This window comes from Brassica oleracea, chromosome C9 (assembly GCF_000695525.1).
Source record: "Brassica oleracea var. oleracea cultivar TO1000 chromosome C9, BOL, whole genome shotgun sequence".
Lineage (NCBI taxonomy): Eukaryota > Viridiplantae > Streptophyta > Magnoliopsida > Brassicales > Brassicaceae > Brassica > Brassica oleracea.
The window spans coordinates 36835020-36855235 of record NC_027756.1 but is presented as its reverse complement, the minus strand read 5'-3'; the positions used below and the strand labels follow the sequence as shown (position 1 = coordinate 36855235).

The 20216-nt window shown below is 31.2% G+C and overlaps 2 protein-coding genes across 2 annotated transcripts; both read right to left on the bottom strand.

Annotated features, from left to right (window-relative positions):
* Positions 1 to 3114: 3114 nt before the first annotated feature.
* On the bottom strand, positions 3115 to 7360 carry LOC106318901 (flavone 3'-O-methyltransferase 1-like). The gene is made up of 4 exons (XM_013757061.1): positions 6867 to 7360; positions 3822 to 4132; positions 3671 to 3735; positions 3115 to 3556 (listed from the first exon to the last, which is right to left on the bottom strand). Exons 1-4 carry the CDS (start codon positions 7280 to 7282, stop codon positions 3254 to 3256), a joined length of 1095 nt encoding a protein of 364 aa, XP_013612515.1. The 5' UTR covers positions 7283 to 7360; the 3' UTR covers positions 3115 to 3253.
* Positions 7361 to 12349: 4989 nt separating this feature from the next.
* On the bottom strand, positions 12350 to 13234 carry LOC106314913. The gene has a single exon (XM_013752712.1). The coding sequence runs from the start codon at positions 13232 to 13234 to the stop codon at positions 12350 to 12352; it is 885 nt and encodes a 294-aa protein (XP_013608166.1).
* Positions 13235 to 20216: the final 6982 nt, after the last annotated feature.

The following is a 20216-nucleotide window of genomic DNA, read 5'->3' as shown; positions in this document are numbered from 1 at the left end:
GTCCTCCAAAGTCTGATTTAGATCTGAAAATTTTACATATTCAAAAGCATTCAAATAGCTTCAAAACAGAGAAAACTTCAAAAACATTTGTTTATGCTTAATAATAAACAAAAAACTGTAATATTAGGTTGAATTTATAACTTTTTAGAATCCAATATATAAAACACAAAAAATAAATATCCAAAATTTGTACCACTTTGGGCATAAGACTTCCTGAAGACTTCGTGGGAAGTCTTCTAGCATAAAATGCATTAGAAGACTTGTCTACCAGTCTTCTGAGAGTGTTCTGAGAAGTCTTTCAACGTCAGTCTCAGATCTGAAAAACCTGCAAATTGAAAAACATTCAAATGGCTTCAAAACAGATAAAACTTCAAAAATATAATTTTAATGCTTAAATAATAAACAAAACAGTCACAATATGTTGAATCTATATCTTTTTAGAATATAATATATAAAACATACAATAATACATATCCAACATTTATAGATTTACCTTTGAATGAGCGAAAGATGAGAACCATGTAATGAAAAACCTGCAAAAAGAAGATAAATTTGTGAGAAGACATAAGAAAAAAATGAGAAATGGTTTTAAATTTGGTGTTTTGATGTTCAAAGAGATTAGAGAGATGTTGAAGAGTTATAGAGTGAGAAACATTACATTTTTGTTGCAGCCATTTGAGAAGAAGAAAGAAAATGAGTAAATTTTCTTTATATATGGAGACAAAAATTCCAATTAGGTTAAATATTTTCGATATAGAAGACTTCTTAGGAAATCTTCTAAGAGAAGACTTCTTGGGAAGTCTTCTAGATCCTACATTCACTCATCTATGTTAAAAATAATTCAAATTTAGTAAAACTAAATTTCCATCGTTTTTACATGTTTATTAATACATGATTTCTATTTTTCTCTTTCAAAATATTTTTTATTAAATTTATTAATTATTTTTATGATCTAATACATGAGATGACTTTTCCTAGAAAACTTCAGAAAAACTTCTAGAAGACTTCGATTTAGGCAGGAAACCTAAATTTTTCTAAATTTAGGCGGGAATCCTAAATTCTACTAAAATGTAGGCGGGATATATTAGAAGACTTATGCGAGTCTTCCAGACCCTATAATCAAATAACTAAGCAAAAAACACTTTCTCAACTTTTAAGATATTTAGAAAGTATTTAAATCAAGTTATTAGATAGTCACTAATTAGATATAGGTTAAATTAAAAAAAAAAGAGATTTCAAAATCTAACCCTAAAAATACTAACAATACTACAACATATGTTACCATACCTAAACCAAAGACTATCATGACTCAATCTACATTCACTCATCTATGTTAAAAATAATTCAATTTCAGTAAAACTAAATTTCTATCTTTTAGAAATGTTTATTAATACATGATTTTGACTTTTTCCCTTTGAAAATATTTTCTATAAAATTTATTAATTATTTTTAAGATCTAATCCTTGAGAATATTTCCTGTGGAAGACTCCTGGATGACTTATGGAAGACTTTTGATTTAGGCGGGAAACCTAAAATTTTCCAAAATCTAGGCGGGAGTCCTAAATTCTACTAAAATTTAGGCGGGATGTGTCGGAAGACTTTTTTTAAGTCTTTTGTGAATCTTCCAGACCCTAAAATCTATTAACTATGCAAAAAACACTTTCTTAAACTTAAAAAAAAATTAGAAAGTGTTTAAATCAAGTTATTAGATAGTTACTAAACATATATGGGTCAATTTGAAAAAAAAATGAATGAAAGATTTCAGAATCTAACCCTAAAGATACATACAATACTATAACATATGTTACCAAACCCTAAACCAATGACTCATGAGCCAATATACATCTATGTTGAAAATAATTCAATTTCAAATGAACTAAATTTACATCATTGAAAAATGTTTATTATTACATGATTTCAATTTTTTACCCATTAAAATATTTTTTATAAAATTATAAAATGAGTTTTAAGATCTACTGAATGAGAAGACTTACAAAGAAGTCATCATAAAAAAAAATTCTTTGTAAGTCTTCTCTAACTGAGGGTTAAAATTGTAAAACTGAATACATTTTTTTGTTTGTTCATAAGGGGGCTGTTGTAATTTCACTAGGCTTTTGGGTTCCTTATGCATTTGATTGAATTTGGGGTACACTTTTGTATTCAAAATCAAGTTTTGAGTCACTTTTGGCAAATCCTCCGAAAAATTAAGTTACAATAAATGTAGGAGGTCTGACTTCTGAGGTTTAAACCTCAAAAAACGCAAATTATGTAGATTATGTAGAAAAATGGTTACAAGAGGCCTTCAGCATTGTGCATAACGTTTCATCGAACATGAATCTCATAGGGCGGCAGCTGAAGTGACACAGTCAGACGTGTATTCTCATATGGTGGTAGAATTGTCGGCTATAGAATCATCTATGTAATATTTCTCAGGGTTGTAAAAACATAATTAATCAGACGTTAAAAAATGTAATATATTTTATTATTTTTATTATTTTGATTTAAATTATTATTTTATATTTTTGATTTTATAATTGGAAGAAAGTTAATTTTGATTAACTAGTAAATAAAAATATACAATATGATTATTATAATAGTATAATTAATGATGTGATGTATTGTTAAGATAATGTAATTAATGAAATTGTTAAGTGAAATATAGAAAGATAATTAATGTAATTATATTAAAGAAATGACAAAAAAATCATTGTGTTTCGTGAAAATGATTTCGAAACAATGAACACCGTCCAGCTCTTGAGCTATCTCCTCATCGGTTTGATCACTTTTGTTCTTGTTATTGTTTTCATTGTCGGACGAAATAGAATTACATCATTCTTGAATTGTTATTTAGCTGTTTTATTCGTGTTTTTTCTAAGCTTTTTTGAAACTGGAAATGTTTGTTTCGTGACGAGAAGGCAAGCTAGAAGAGTCTGGAAAGGGTAAGTGAAGTCTGACAAGATTCAGTGAAACTGGTTTGGCCGGTGAACCAACAGAGACCACGTGGAAATTCTGTGAATGTGATTGATTATATGAGTCTATGTAGATCGGATTGATTCAATCTCATTATTTTATTTTTATATAAAAAATTACATGATTCTTTTCCAAACAAACAAAAACACAAATAAGATTATATCAATACAACAAGATCAATGAAAAACTCTAGATCAATCTCTTTATAAACCATTATTAAACATCATTATAAAAAAGACAAAGGTGGTGAAGTTGACGTAGACATAAGACATGGGAGCAGTGTTTAGATCTTCTTGAGCAACTCAATAACGTAAACACCAAAAGCGTTGCAAGCAACTTTGATGCCTTTGAAGCCTGATTCTTTAGCTAACCTCTCGAACTCTTTCTCGGTCCGTTCTTTGCCACCAGGGTTGTGAGCCAACATGATGCAGTCCACATGGACTACTTGTTTTGTCGACAGGCTCGAGTCTGGTGTCTCTGGTAGTATACACTCTGCTAATATCACTTTTCCATCCTCTGGAAGCGCCTCGTAGCAGTTCTTCAAGAATTTAACGCAATGTTCGTCGCTCCAATCGTGGCATATCCACTGTTACAACAATGAGACAAATCGAACGACAATGTTTAAAGATATTAAATACATTCATTACCCTTAATGAATTATACTTGTAATGTGAGTTTTCGGTGGTAATTAATCACCAACCTTCATGAAAATTGCATCACCTTCAGGGACACTTACAAACATATCTCCTCCAACATGCTCAATACCTAAAATTATTCAGCGATAAGTCAATTTCTCAAATCACACGTAACGAAAATTTGAAATTTTGCGCTAGTAAAATCATGTAATATACCGGGATGAGAAGTAGTTTCTTCGATGACATGAGGGAGATCAAAGTTGATGCCTTTAAGGTTAGGGTACTTAGAGACAATCATTTTGAGAGTCGCACCAATGCCACCACCAACATCCACCAAAGAAGTCAATCCTTCGAAACCCTTATAGGTCTCAAGAATCTTCTTCATTGTGATGGTTGAATGGTTAGACATTCCATTGTTGAACACCGTGTTGAACCTAAGGTCCTTCCCATGGTACTCAAAAGCGGTCATTCCATAGGCCTTGTTGAATGGAATCCCACCATCAAGAATTGCATCTTTCAAATGGTACCTATAACAAGTCATGTTGGCATGATTTTAAGTAAACACACACACACTCCTTAAGCTTTAACCTAAACTGTTCAACTTTTGGTTCATCAATTATTAGGATAATCTGTTTTGAAACTGATATCAAGATTGAACTCTAGTTTATATGATCAGGGCTTTATCCAGGTCAGTTTAGTTTAATTGGTGAATCTGATGTACAGCCGCTATGCAAAGAGAACCAGCCGGTTCAATAGTAGGAAACCAAAACATAAACCAGAGATCATATAAGTTTTCCATTTTCTTTTCTTGTTGCTCAAAAACTGGAAGACCGATTCTCTTCTTATATTAGGTTCCGAATCAACTCCTTAAATTGTTACTCTTACATCTTCTCTATTTTAAGCCATACTAGATTTTGACCGGATTTTTTTTTTTTAATGTAAACAAAGTTTAATATGAATAAGTATTTTAAAATTGCTATATATTTATGTTACAAAGTCGTATTATACTGAAAATGAATATATTTAAAACTATAGAATTTATAAATTATTTTATTTAAGACTTTTGTATGTACACTTTTATGTAGCTATTTCTAGGTCTGGCATATTATCCGGACCCGAGAAACCAAACTAAAGTTGACTTGAAAATACAGGTTTGGTTCGGATCTGGATCCAGGGTAAAATACTTAGTGGGTATTTTTTTTGGACCTGTGGGTCTCGGTTCGAGTCTGAGTTGGGTTTTGGTTTGAATTTGGATCCTGCTCGAGATCCGACTGGGTACCTAAAACCCTAAAATATTTTGTGTATATTAGGTATATTTGCGTATCTCGAATATTTTTTCTGTATTGTGAATATTTTTTAAAAAAATTGGGTTTGGTTTTCAGGATAGTTTCAGGTTTTGAATAAAATTTCAATTTTGTTTAAATTTTGTTTTGGGTATTCGGGTAAAATTTTGAGTGTGTTTTTGGTTCTTGCGTTAGATTTCAGGTAAAATTTGGGAGGGGGGGGGAGGAGTTTGGTATTTGAATATTTCCGGGTATTTGTTTGGGGTTTCAGATATTTTGAGTTTTCAGATACTTCAAATCTTTTTAGGAAATACCCGGATCCATTACGTATTGAAATTTTTTGAAATACCTAGTTGGGTCTAAATGTTTAGGACCTAGAAGATCCGGATCCGAAAGAAACCAATACATACCAAACCCAAGACCCAAATGCACATGTTACTTTATCTTTTTATATTTTGTATGCATTTTATAAGAGTTATATTTGTTGAGTTGGTGAGACTTAAGATTTGGCAGATTTTTGGTTAATTTAATAGTATAGATTTATATGGTTTTTAATAATTTTAATTTTTTTCTTAAATAGCAAATTTTTATTCCAAATACTTCTTATGAAAATCAATTAAAAATATTTAGAGAAGAAATATATCACATGAAATGAGGAGTAACAGTATAATTCAATTAAAAATATTATATAGTTAAATTGATTAATGATATGACCAAAAATAATTTGAATATCAAATGTCGCCATAAATTTGGTTGATTTAATTACTTAAATATAATCATTGATTTGGTTCAGAACTTATATTACTATAAGACATGTTAAATTAAAAATGAATAGGTACAACAACATTTAACAATAGATTTTTAGGATAGTTTTTTAAAATAACATTTATGGTTTTGAGATAAATAAGAGTTTTTTGAATAAAAGTATTGACATGTCGTATTTTTGCTTTAGGAGGAAAAAAATTGTTTGGAATATTACATTTACATTCTCCGTTATTAAAGCGAAGCTATAATTTTCGTTTATTTGGATAAATCAGTAATATTTTGGTCGTGAAATTCATGAGATACGGTTAGAGAAGATCATATGTTAGTATAATGAATTTATATGAATTAGTATGATGGAGTTATGTATGTAAAAAATTTGGTATACCAAAAAAATAGTATATATGTAGATAGTAGAAATAACGGTGGTTCAAAATAAAGTATGTATAGTTAGAGAGCATTAACTATGGTTAGTATAGTTAGATAAATATTAGGAAATATAAGGTAGAACCAAAAAAATTAATTGGTTAATGAATAGGTGCAACAATTTTTTAAGTAGATTTTTGGAATGATTCTTTTTTAATAGTATAGATGGTAAAAATAACAGTGGTTCAAAATAAAGTATGTATAGTTAGAGAGCATTAACTATGGTTAGTATAGTTAGATAAATATTAAGAAATTTAAAGTAGGATCAAAAAATTAATTGGTTAATGAATAAGTGCAACAATTTTTTTTAAATACATTATTGGAGTGATTCTTTTTTAATAGTATAGATCTTTTTAATAGTATAGTTGAAACAAAAATGAACAAAGAGTGTATTTTCTATTGTTATTTTTCTAGTTCTTCTAGTGGGATTGTTGAATTTTCTTCGTATTAGTTGTATTGTTTTTGTTGTACAGTAACAAACACAATTTTCATCTATGTATGGAGCTCATTTAATCACTAAAAGAAATCGTATATAAATATAATTTCTTATTAGTGGACAGCAGGTATCAAATACGTGTCAAACGACATCATTTTGTCTGTTTTGGCTGATTGTCACTTGGTGGCCAACTCTCTGACCTTTTACCTTTCAACAATCGCATATTGTTTATCACATCATAGCTTATGAAACAACATTATCAAAAGTAAAGAAGAGTTTTTCTAACTACAATTAGCACGAGATCTTTGAAAATAATATGAGTACTCTCCTTGGTGATATAGAAATACTACTTACCAGCTTTCCATGAGAACCTTGTCTTGGTTCATAAGACAGAGAGCAGCAATGGACACACCATCCTCGTTCTTGGTCAAATACTTGCAAACCGGACCAAGCCCGTAAATCCTCTCGACGCTGTCGCCGCCGGGAATAGCACGACTGGAGCAGGTGAGGATGGAGTAAGACGTAAGAAGACGAAGGATACGGTCGAGCATGATCGGAGCTTCAGGGTTTTTGGTCTGAAGTTGAGAAGCAATCTCAGAGGGAGACATCTGAGAAGAGTTCTTGGCCATGATCTCGAGAAGATCGAGGTCTAAAGCCGTTTTTAAAACCATCGGAAGAACGGAGGCGCTTGCTAGCTGCATGGCGAAGAGAGCAGCTTCGTCGTCGGTGACTTGCACCGGAGTTATCTGTGTCTCCTCCGTTGACCCCATTTTTTTTCTTTAAATCTTTAAGATATTCTTAGAATGCTTTGTGTTTGAGAGGATTGTGTGATGGGTGAGAAGTAGGAGGTTAAGAGGTTTATTTATATGAAAATATATAAAAAAAGGTAGACGACTGACATATTTTTAATTTACTCAGATTTCTGACAGGCTTAATTACATGGTCCAATTGAAATAGAGACAATTCATTTTTGTATTTTATCATTTAAATAAGAGACCCTAATAGGCCAAGAAGATTAAATATGGGGTGTCTGCAGTAATACGCCCAACAAATACTTTACGAATTTATGGCTCACAGAGGAATTACAAGGATCATTTTCAATCTAATTTTACAAAAGAACAGAAAAGGTAACTAAGCCAACTTGGAAAGCCCCTAGCAATATAGGATTGAAAGAATTCCTTAGAGCATGATTATTGGGATGTTTTTAGGATGAGGTTTTTAGCAGAATATAAGAACCCATCTCTTAATTTTTAACTAAAAAAATTAAGAACCGGTTCTTAAATAAGAGTTTTAAGAGATGGTTCTTATCGTTTTTAGTTAAAAGTTAAGAGACGGATTATTATATTCCGCTAAGAACCCCATCCTAAGAACCTCCCAATAATCATGCTCTTAGTAATCATACTGGGAAGCTCCTTTAATGTTGCGATGAGAGTGGAATTGAACCTTCCAATCTGGGAAGCTATTGAGTAATGGCAAGATCTTTGAAGAGTAAAACAAAAGTGATGACCATGCCGAAGGTTTAGAAATGACTCTAATGAGATCATGATCATCACTAGCAAAAATGATGGAATTAAAATTGAGTGTTTTCAAACACTCAATAGCCCATTTTCAGCTTTCTAGAGATGCATCATGTTTGCTCGAGATTTCATTAAAAGAGAGCCTTCCATGGAGAAGAACTTTACCTTCACTGTTACGAAAAATCTACGAGGCTCCACTTTCTTGCTTGGTCTTATCCCATGCACAACCAATATCACATTTGAACCAAGAGATAGGAGGAGGTTTCCAACCAAAAATAATCTTTTTTTTTTCTTTTCGAGATCAATATCTTTTTTTGTTTTTCAATTGACTTAATCAAAAACCAGTGATTAACTTCTTCCTAGGTAGAATTGATGAATTCTGGACCCAAAGATAAGTTACATTCAAAGAAGAAGGAGTTTATGTTCTTTCAAAGTGTCCATAAAATCCAAGCTCCATTTCTTCTGATTCTTTCTGGGATAAGCTGATTCTTTGATGTTTTCAAAACATAAAAGATGTTTGATAGATAGAGGCATCATCAAATCCATTTGGAGGGTGGGGGAAATTGCTCAAAGCCCAAATTTGTTTAGTCACCGTGCAGATAAAGATAACATGGTTTATTGATTCACCTTATAAACCACAAATTTGGCATCTCGTGTCTACTTTCATACCTATGTCGATGAGATTATCAGCAACTGGAAGGGCATCACTAACAGCTTTCCGGAGAAATAATTTGATTTTTGGAGCAGTAGATAAAGCCAAAATGTGCTCTTTGATCCCACTCAGAGACGGGAGAGACTCACCATTAACCAAAGCTTATTTCTTAGCCTCTCTTTCAGCTAGCCAATGTCCATATTTAACTGAATATTCACCTGTTCGAGTATGATTCCAAATGAAAAAATCTGGTAAAGAGTTGACCGGTTTGATCTTGAGGATAATCTCTACATCTTGCGGATAAAAGAGGTCTTATAGCAAGCTTTGATTCCAAATATGAGAATTATCCATCATAAGATTGTTAACTTTGAGATTCAAATCAATCAAAATATTCTTCATAAGGGGAATACGCATCAAGGTTCCATCTACTAACCAAGGAGATGACCAAACATATATAAATCTTCCATCTCCAACCATGTGTCTGAGAACTTTTTTCAGAAGCTCTCTACCAAAAAGGATACTCCTCCAAGCATAAGAAGGACGAGAACCTAGAGTAGCTGGTAGGAAGGAATTTTCAGGAAAATACATGCTTTGAGGAATCAACTAAGGAGAGAGGAAGGAGATGAAAGAATTCTCCATGCTTGTTTGGCATGAAAGGCTTGGTTAAAAGTCTCAATGTCTTTGAAACCCATCCCTCCAAGCTCTTTTGGAATGCATAATTTTTCCCAATTTAGCCAATGTATTTTACCCTTATCTTCTGTGGAGTTCCACCAAAAATTAGCCATTGCTGAAGTAAGATTCTTGCAAGTCGTTTTAGGTAACTTGAAACAACTCATGGCATGAATGGTCATAGAAAGAGTAATAGACTTCAAAATAATTTATTTACCAGCTTGGGAAAGAAATTTGGTATACCATCCAGACATCCTCTCCGTCAACTTGTCCTGAATATAACTGAGTAGTTGAACTTTATATCCACCAAAGCACTCAGGAACACCAATATAAGAACCTGGTCCTCCTTCTGAAAAGATGCCAAGCGTAAGTTGAATCTGTTCCTTCAGGTTTGAATCGATATTCTTGCCAAACGTGAGAGATGATTTGGCTAAATTAATTACTTGCCCTATCACTTATTCATACTTATGAAAGATCTCCTGGAAGACTTGACACTGAAACAAGTCTGCCTTGAAGAGAAACAGACTATCGTCTGAAAAAAAAGTGATGAATAGCTGGACCTTCTCCGGAGAATTGAATACCGCTTAAAAGATCCTCATCTGAAGCTTGGTTGAGCAGGAAAGATAAACCTTTAGCACAAAGAACAAATAAGAAGGGAGAAATGGGATCACCCAGTCTCAGCCCTCGATGAGGAGTGATTAGGCCATGGGACTGTCCATTAATAAGAACCGAGTACTGCACCATAGAGACACAAGCCATGATCCAAGAGACTAAAGTAGAGTGAAAACCGAGAGAGAGAAGCAGAACATTTAAGTAGTTCCATTCAACTCGATCAAACACTTTAGACATATCTGTCTTGGCTGCCATGAAGTTGTTTGAGACATACTCATGAGATCTGAGACTGTGAATAGCTTCATGTGCCATGATGATGTTGTCTGAGATCAAGCGATCCGATACAAAAGCTGATTGAGTAGGATAAACAATATCAGGAAGGAAGGTTTTGAGCCTTGAAGCAATGATCTTCGATATTGTTTTATACATCACCGAGCAAAGACTTATTGGACGAAAAACAGACATCAGGGTTGCATTCGTTTTCTTGGGGATCAAGACTAATTGCGTGTAGTTCCATTTAGTAGGCAGAGGAACCAACCCGCTTGCTGTGGTGGGGATTCCTGCTTCTGACTACTTGCCTTTTCCACCTTGGAGCAGTTATACCGCCTGTTTAGTGCTCTAAATGAGCGCGGTAAAGAGGCCCATACTTTCAGTATCAAAGAAATCTAAAACCTCTTTCGTCAATTGAGTGCCTACAATTTCCCAATAAGACTGGAAGAAAAAACCAGACATACATCATCGGCTCTTGGTGCACTATCCGGTTTTATTAAGAAAGCAACGTCTTTGGTTTCTTCTGGAGTCACCTTTCTGATGAGTTGATGATTCATAGTGTCAATGACTCTGGGAGTGAAACCTCTAAGCATGGAGAAATAGTCTTCTGAGTTTGTAGACTTGAAGAGATCACTAAAATACTGAATTGCCACCAGAGCTTTAGAAGCTTCTGATCTTTGGGTGTTACCATTCATATCAATGAGTTTAAAAATTTCATTCCTTTCCCTCGATATTTTATCTGCTGCGTGAAACACCTTAGTGTTTCCATCACCATAGAGAATCCCGTTGTCCTTACTCTTCTGTTTCCAAAAGTTTTTTTCATCCCTATAAGCAATCAGCCGAGATCTCTTTAAGTGATTGATCTTGTTAGAAGATGGGTTCATAGATGATTATTCTTGTTCCAATTCATCTTGCAGGCTAGTTATCCGTTCCGGAGAGTTTGCTTTGTTCTCTTTTTTCCAATTACTAAGAGTTTTTCTGCATTTTCATATACGAGACAAAACTGAGAAACGGTGAGAGACAGAACTATTCTACGCTTGGTGTATAGCTTCTTTTACGAAAGGCTTGTGAAACATTCTTTGATCAACCTTCAATGAACCTCTATAAAAGTCCTGAGAAGAAAGAAGTTGGATCAGAACCAGACGATGATCAGAACATCTTTTTGCTAAGAAGACTTGATTTCAAGCTGGAATTTTTTTGAACCATTCACTGTTTCTAAAAGCTCTATCCAACTTGCTTTGAATCCATAAAGTTCCCCTTCTTCCACCCCAAGTAAAGTTGTTTACAGTACCAGGAAGTTCAGACATACCACAACCATTAAGCATATTAGTAAAGGGAGCAAAGGAGGCATCACTTCTTTTAGGACCTCCAGAATTTTCAGAATTATTGAGAATCTCGTTAAAGTCTCCGGCCATACACCAGCTGTTCTTTTTATTTACAGCAAACTGGGTTAATCGTTTCCAAACTATGTGTCTAAAACTGATATTGGGATTCCCATACACACAAGACAAGTTAAACTGTTTTTCTTCATAGATAATATGTGCATCCAAAAGGAATTTGTCTTCATACATAAAGGTTACATCAACACTGTTCTTCCAAAAAAGAGCAGGACCACCACTAATATTTACAGGGTCAACAGTGTACATATGATCATATCCTAGCCAAGCTTGAATATCTACTAGAGTATTCCGAGAATTCATAGTTTCCTTAAGAAAAAAAAACTCAGGGAAGTACGATGAACGCAGTTCCGTGCGTCGTTGAACTGTCAGTTCTTGAGGCAGCCCCAGTCCCCGACAGTTCCAACTGATGATACTCATTTACGCATTGGACGGTCCCTCACTCAGGACCATTTTTGATGCATTGCTCTTTGCAGCTTTGGATGCACCCGCCAAATCTCCTTCTTCCTTTCGTTTCTTGGTCTGTTCTTCTGATATAACTGTCTGATCAAGGGACACTGGTGCCTTTTGAGACTTCTTGCGAGAGTTATATATCCTTTTGAATCTTCCTGGTGTCCTTTTATCTTTCTCCTTTGTCTCAGAAGCCTCAAAAGTAAATTTTAAAGGAAAGTTGTTTTGTTGCTCTACCGGACTTTGAGAAGATGGTAGAGTTAGTCTACATTAGAAATTGGTTGTAGAGTTGAAAAGAGACTGTCCTGGAGATATTGCTGAGGCCATAAGCTTTGGCTTAGAGCTTGAGATAAGAGGATGGTTAAGCTTGTCTTCTTTATCATAGCTAAAGACAACTCCTTTGCCTTTGTTGATGTCTGAAGTGAATACCAGAGGGGGAGTGAGTTGCAGAACCTTTCTTTGAGTGATAGGATTCTTCTCGGCTTCTTCAACTGAGGCGATTACTCGCTGTTCACGGACATGTATATCTTCAGAGCTTGAAGCAAGGAGGTAGTTACGCATTTCTTGAAGAATTTCAGGGGCAATCTGTGGACGGCCAGATAAGGGATTGATACCAACTTGATCTTCTTTCAAAACCCCAAACAGAGGATCATTTTCAGATAGGACCTGATGGGTTTGAGGAAGCTGAGAGATAGGTATGCAACTAGTAGCACAATCACCTGAGCTTTGTGCATGTTCCAGGAAAGGGCATCTATCCTTTGCATGCGTTAGTCTTTCACAATGATAGCAACGCTTCTTGACTTTTTCATAGTAGTAAAAGATTGTTGTTTGACCACCACCCGGAAGATTTAGAACTCTTGATTTCTTCAATGGTTTGGAGACATGAACGTGGATATTAACCCTGACATAGTCTTGAGATTGAGGTTTATCTGGATCGATAGCAACTTCTTCGACATGGCCGATGGGATCTCCGAAATCGGAAATAGCTCTCTTGGTGTAGGGGTTAACTGGGATGTTGCTGATACTGACCCAAATTGACACATATTGAAGGTAACCCGGCAGAGGTTTCTCAGTCCATCGTTCAATCACCAAACCCCAATCATCAAAAGTATGCATGCCTTTATCTAGAACTTCCTGAAGATCGTGTTCATGCATGAACACAAACTGAAATCTTTCTTTTGTTAAGGCGAATCCTCAGACTCGATTAGACTTTTGCCATTTCCTTGGTATATATCAATTCCGACATTCTCTGGAATTCTGGGTTTAGAAGGCGACCAATGATGCTTCATGCATTTCTTTCAGAGGCGTAGTACTGAGGGAGATCTGGTAAATTGAAAGGGGTACCATCATCATCTTTAAGAGACAAATACAGAAAAGCTCTATCCATTTCAGAAAACATACTTAGAGAAAGGTTTAACTGAGCCAAGAGAGTACGAGAGAGGAAGATGAAGAGATTTAAGCGAAGAAAAACTGAAAGTTTTTAAGATTTGAGGCTCTTTTTGGTTGAAGAAACCAAAAAAAAAAAGAGAAACTAAAGCTCTTGAGAGGATACTCTAGAGAAAGAAAGTAGATAGATTTGTTATCGTCTTCCGTCATATTTGAAAAAACTTTACATATCTGTTTGGCCCCTTTATAGACTACAAGCAGTCTTTATTATACTTTCAGATTTCATCTATACCCTTTAACATTTGAAACAAATAATGATTCATTATGCTAAAAAATATCGACTTCTGAAACACAATAGTAAAATACTAGAGCTTGACCCGTGCATTCACACGGGTGTTAGTTTTAATATAATATAGATATGAAATTTTTCACTACACAAAATGTAATGGTTGCACAAACATGCGTCAGTATGGATGTTTGATTGATTTATAGTATATAATATTTTTGATAGATCGGTGGTTTCTAACTGTCTATAATTATTAATTCAGTAACACAAGTTGTAATTATTAAAATGAAAGAATGATTAGTTTCAAAAGGTACTTTAGTTTTAATAATATAGACTATGGAAATGAGTTAATATGTTTATTTATCATATCTTATTTATTTGACTGTATAACCCGTAGATAACTGTAATATATTTTCATATTTTGAAATCTGTTTTTTTTTCAAAAACATATAGATTTTATTTTACTTTAGATATAGTAAATAAATAATAAAAATGTTGAGGTACATTCTCAACATTGTTAGGTTTCAAACAGATACAAATTACAAAAATAAATATTTGTTATACATTTGAGTATTATATAAATTTGATTTTGGTAATTATATATTAGCCGACATAAATATAGAAAAATATATTGTGAAATTATAAGTAAGGTATTACATAAGATATGAAAAGCATGACATATTATGTGATGGTAAATATATGCTTTGAAAATTATGTTATAAATCAAGCTTTAGATTCATGTAGTTTAAGAACTGAACAAAAAGAAACCAAGCTTTAGATTTGAAACATAAAATATATAAAACAAAAACAACAGGTTAGAATACATATTATAAAAAATAGAACATAGAGAAAATGTTAAAATTAAAATTCTACCATGATTAAAACATAGCATACATATAGAAACTCGATGTTTTATCTACGATATATAATAGAGTAAAAGATAGAACAAAAGTTAACTTTTTGTTATTTTTCTAAAATAAAAAGCCTTCAATATATTATGTTTTATTAATAACAAAAATCTTTGGTTAGAACTGAGGCATACATATTCCATATTTAGATAGAATAGAGAAGACTTTACAATACGAATTATCTTTTAGATAAATTAGAACATATATTTTATCCTTGTAAAAATAGTTATAATATACATTCTAGCAAGTTAGATGTATGGTATATAATAGTGTAAAAGATAGAATAGAAGCTAACGTTTTCTTATTTTTCTACAACAAAATTAAAAGGCTACAATATATATATATATATATATATATATATATATATATATATATATATATATTATTTTATTAATAACAAAAATCTTTGGTTAAGTTTTGGTTGCTTTGGTTGTGTTTGTTTTAAATCTTTTTTGATTAAATATGCATGTTTAGTTTTAAATGGATTGTCTTATCATCGAATTATGTATATCACGTGATACAAATCAAATCTTGAAATAATTTTCTAATGTGAAAACAGAGATATTGATATGTTTTGCTGGCATGTACAACTCACTAATTCACACCTAATCGAGTAACAGAAAGATATACCTTCTTAGAGTAGTGTACAACTTAATAATTTGCACGCCATCAAATATAGTTATTTTATTACCAAATTCACATTATGTATTTAAACGATTGAGATGGAGAGGAACATGCTTTCGAAAGTCCATATGTAATTTTACCTACGGTTGAACATAATATTTTAAATTAATTTTTAGAAATTTAACTATTATACGCAACGAAATATATTAAAATATAAGTTATGGGTTTTCGGGTTGGCCCTAGCCCAAAAAGATTTAAACTCAAAATATTCAAAGCTCAAACGGGCTAAGTACAAAAATCCAAATTTTCAGCTTAAATGATGAAGCCCAACCCGGTAATCTATAGGGCTGGGTGCGCTCAGACTGCGGGCTTCGGCCCTTATTGACATGTCTACTTGGTCCTTGTTCAAAAATTCGGGCGCGGAGCCGAGTAATCGTCCGAATAATCGCTACACGGTAGGTGGCCGTGGCGAATCAGACCTCAGCGGTAGCATTAGGCGGTAGCCGTATAGTTTCCGTGTTTTAGCCGCCTAGAACGAATTATAACGAAACACGTCCGTGTAATTAACATCACGATTCAACGTTTTAAAAAAAATTCAATGGAAAACTCACTTTTATTTAATTTTCAAGTACAAAATCAAATGTTTCGTTGAAAATCTAGAGTAATCATGTTAAAAACATCATCAAATCAGTGAAAAATGTTAAGAATCTTTAAAAAAAAAAAGGTAAAGTGGAAAAACTGGGTTTCTGTTCGACAGAGGTGAGAAGAAGAGGACAATGGCATTATAGTAATTTCGCATTGACTTACAATTAGAAAAATTAACCTCTACCTAGATTTGAACCCATGAGTAAATAAGCATATTAAAACACCTAAACCACTAGATCACAGTACAATCTTTGTATCGCTCAACATATACTTTTTTAATATAATTTACTAAAAACATTAACACTCTGATCACCTCGAACCCATGATAGTTCATGCCATACTAATGACCAAAGCACTAGATTATGATAATATACGTATAAATGAAGTATTATAAATATAAAAATACAAAAAATTCTTCTCCACATATTCTCCGTTTTTTTCCCGCTTTTTCAATAAATCGCTAGGCCCGGGTGCACCGCACGCATAGCGCCTAGTGAGTTTCCGAACAAGGCTTGGTACTAATTCATTTTTTGCGTTTGCTTAATATCATGTCAGTTTTTTCAACGCACATTCAAACAATCAAACCTAATTCTTTGCTTTAGCTTAAACTAATAATATTTTTAAATTATGAAAAGTAGTTCTGTAAAAGATTCCCAAAATTTCCATTTGATTTTTATATGTATTTAATATTCACTTTGATTTTTATTATAAAAAATGGGATCAACCATGAACTTAAATAACCAAAATTTCATCCAAATCAAATTATATAGTAAACAATATTAGATCAATAATTAAATATACATAAAATAATAATAAAGTTTGATATATAAAATATCACACACAAATTTAATCTGATATTATTTTTATAATATGCAACCAAACTATTAATCATTCTATTTATGGAAGAAATTCTTTTTTTAATGATTATTATATATATATTTTATGCAAATTTAAATTTTGTTTTTTTGTCACGTTTGATTCCAACATACTTTATACTAGGTGATTCTTCCATGCTCATGCACATATATAAATATATTTTAAAATAAATTTATTATGATAGTTGACTAATATTTACTTTCAATTTAAATAATTTTATATTTATATTCACAAATTGTATTAATAATATTATATTTTTGAATTAGACATGTAATTTTTATATGTAATATGTAGTTTGTTTATTTAATCACTTGAGTCAATGATAATATTTTTTTTGTTTTAAATATTAAAATTTTTATTAATTTTTTTATGTTGCATTTAGGTTGGTTGTTCCTCTAAATATATAAATATATTTTAATAAAATTTGTATAGAATAATATATATATTGAGAATCAAATAGACAAAATATACTAATGTGTAGACTGATTAAAAAATTATATAAAGTAATATAAAGATAATATTATAAATATCATGCGCATATATATATATATATATATGTATATATATGTATATATATATATATTAAAAAGAAATAAATTGTAAGTATTATTTAATATTTTATTTTTAATATGTTTTGAGGTATCCCATAATTTATATATATACAAAATGAATAAAATATTACTAGAAAATAATATGTTTTTAATTTAATTTATTAATATCAAGATTATTTTTGTTAACTTTCTTTTTTAATGAAATCACAATATATATAAATATTATCAAAAATTCGTTTTTTATTATATTATTAAATTACAATATAATCAACATAAAATACGAAAATGTAAATTTAGTAATGGTAACTAAATGTAATATTTTTAATTCACTAAGGATACATTCGTAATTCACCATCGTCAAATTATCGTGTGCGCGACACATAAGAAACTGACTTGTCAAATAATATTATAGAGATCCGAAATTTTAAATAAAATATAATAGGGTAATTATTTGAGTCCAAAAATTTCATTCCCATTCCCATTATATTCCTCTCAATTTCAAGTTTGTATATCCCTCAATTTAATTTTTTAAAAAGAAAGAAATTTTTTTTGAGCCATATATAGTAAAGACTAAAGAGTAAACACCAAAGACTATAAATCAGTAAGAATTGGTATAACAATTTTAAAATTATCTTAATTTTTTTATTGCAAATGGACTTATTGGTCCGAATGAATTGGTATCACAATTTTAAACTTATATTCCCTCTTTTTTTTTAATATATGTCGTTTTAAAGAAATTTTTATGTTTCAAATTATATAACGTTTTTCAGTTTTCTATGTAAAATTTATTAACACTTATCGTTATATGACCAATGATAATATACCTTCTATTTTATTATTTGTTGATTTATAGTTAGGTAAATAATTAATGATGTTTTTGTTTAGAAAATATAAAAAATTAATGATTTCTTAATATATGTGCACAATTCTAAAATGACTAATATTAAAAACGTAGGGAGTATTAAGCTTTTTATTGCAACTATTAAAGATCCGAATGTTTACAAATCGCTATGCAACATACCACAGTTAATAATAACAAAAATTTGTATGTATATTTATGTATTTATATGCCTTTATTACTATTAGAAATGTACTGCAGTTATTTCGCGGTTACTCGTGTTATCATCTGGATCTAAGTTAAATCAACAGCCATGTGTTGAATTAAGAGAAATAATTCTGTGGAGACTCTTTGATGTACTTCATTTTAAATTCTTTAATTTAAAAGAGAAATTACATGTTTATCAATTTCATGCTTTTTTTTCATTTTTATCACTGGTAAAATGATATTTTCAAAAATATTTTCTTCATTAAGTGGCAAAAGATTCTTATGTCTTTGTTCTTTATATATATAATAAATATATATTTAAATAAATAAAAATCTAAAAAAATATTTTTTTTTTCGAATTATACTATTTCGAAATTCAAACCCTAAAAATTAAACTCTAAACCCTAAAAAATTAACCCTAAACCCTAAACTCTAAACCCTAAACCCTAAACTCTAAAACTCTAGAGTTGATGTTTTAGGGTTTAGATTTGAAGGTTTAGAGTTTTAGGGTTTAGGGTTTACGTTTCGGGTTTAGAGTTGATGTTTTAGGGTTTTAGATTTGAAGGTTTAGGGTTTTAGGGTTTAGGGTTGATGTTTTAAGGTTTAGATTTGATGGTTTAGAGTTTAGTGTTTAGAGTTGATGTTTCGGGATTTAGGGTTTATGGCTGATGTTTCTTGGTTTAGGATTTAGAGTTGATGTTTTAAGTTTAGATTTAGGATTTAGGGTTTACGTTTAGGGTTTAGAGTTAATATATTTGATGGTTTAGGGTTTAGGGTTTAGAGTTGATGTTTCGGGATTTAGGGTTTATGGCTGATGTTTCTTGGTTTAGGATTTAGAGTTGATGTTTTAAGTTTAGACTAGTTAACCATATGTTTTTTTGTCAAAGTTAATAAAAAGGTTATAAATGTCTTTTATCTTTCATTAAAGATGAAGATAAAAGTGGTCAGCGTAAACATAAAAAAAAATACTTTCAAAATAGTATTTTTGACGATTTCCTTGGCAAACGACACTATTGCATTTTACGGACTGACTCACTTAATTGAAGTTTCTTTGTGTGGCGGGGAAGAACACGCATCAAGTAGATTAGTGAGAATTTGTATTCATCAATTGTGTTCTCATTCCTCTGTTCAAATATATATTCTGTCATTTATGTAATTAACAAATAAATAAACTTATTATTTTCAAAATTTAATATTTTTTTAACAATAAAACTGATGTTATATAAACTAATCCGATAATTATTACACGTATAATTTTACATGAACAACTTTTCGTCGTCAATAAACAACTACTCCTTCCGTTTCTTATTAAGTATCTTTGTAGAGTTAAATTTTCGCTACAAAATAAGTGTTACTTTAGAATTTTAATGCAAAATTTATTAATTTTATGATCTATATTATTTTTTCTTGGATGAAATATAGTTAGTTGTATAGATAATAATGTTTTTATTTAAAGAATATATACAATTACATTTTTAAAATTGTGTGCATAATCTAAAACAGCACATAAAATGATACATAAGGTGTATTATAAATCTAAAAACATACACCAAAACAAACATACAATTAATTTTTGAAATATTGCCTAAGAGCACATTCTTAATACCACTTTTCATTTTTACTTTAGCTATTTTTATCCTCACTTGTAAAGTGGTAAAAAGACACATATAACTTTATTATTAACTAATTTAAACTTAGGGTTTAGAGTTCAGGGCTAAGCAGAGTTTTTGAATGTAGAGTTTATGATTCTAATAAATATATAAATAAATACTTTAATTTTTTTAAAAAAAATTAAAAATAGTTTCAAAAATAAATT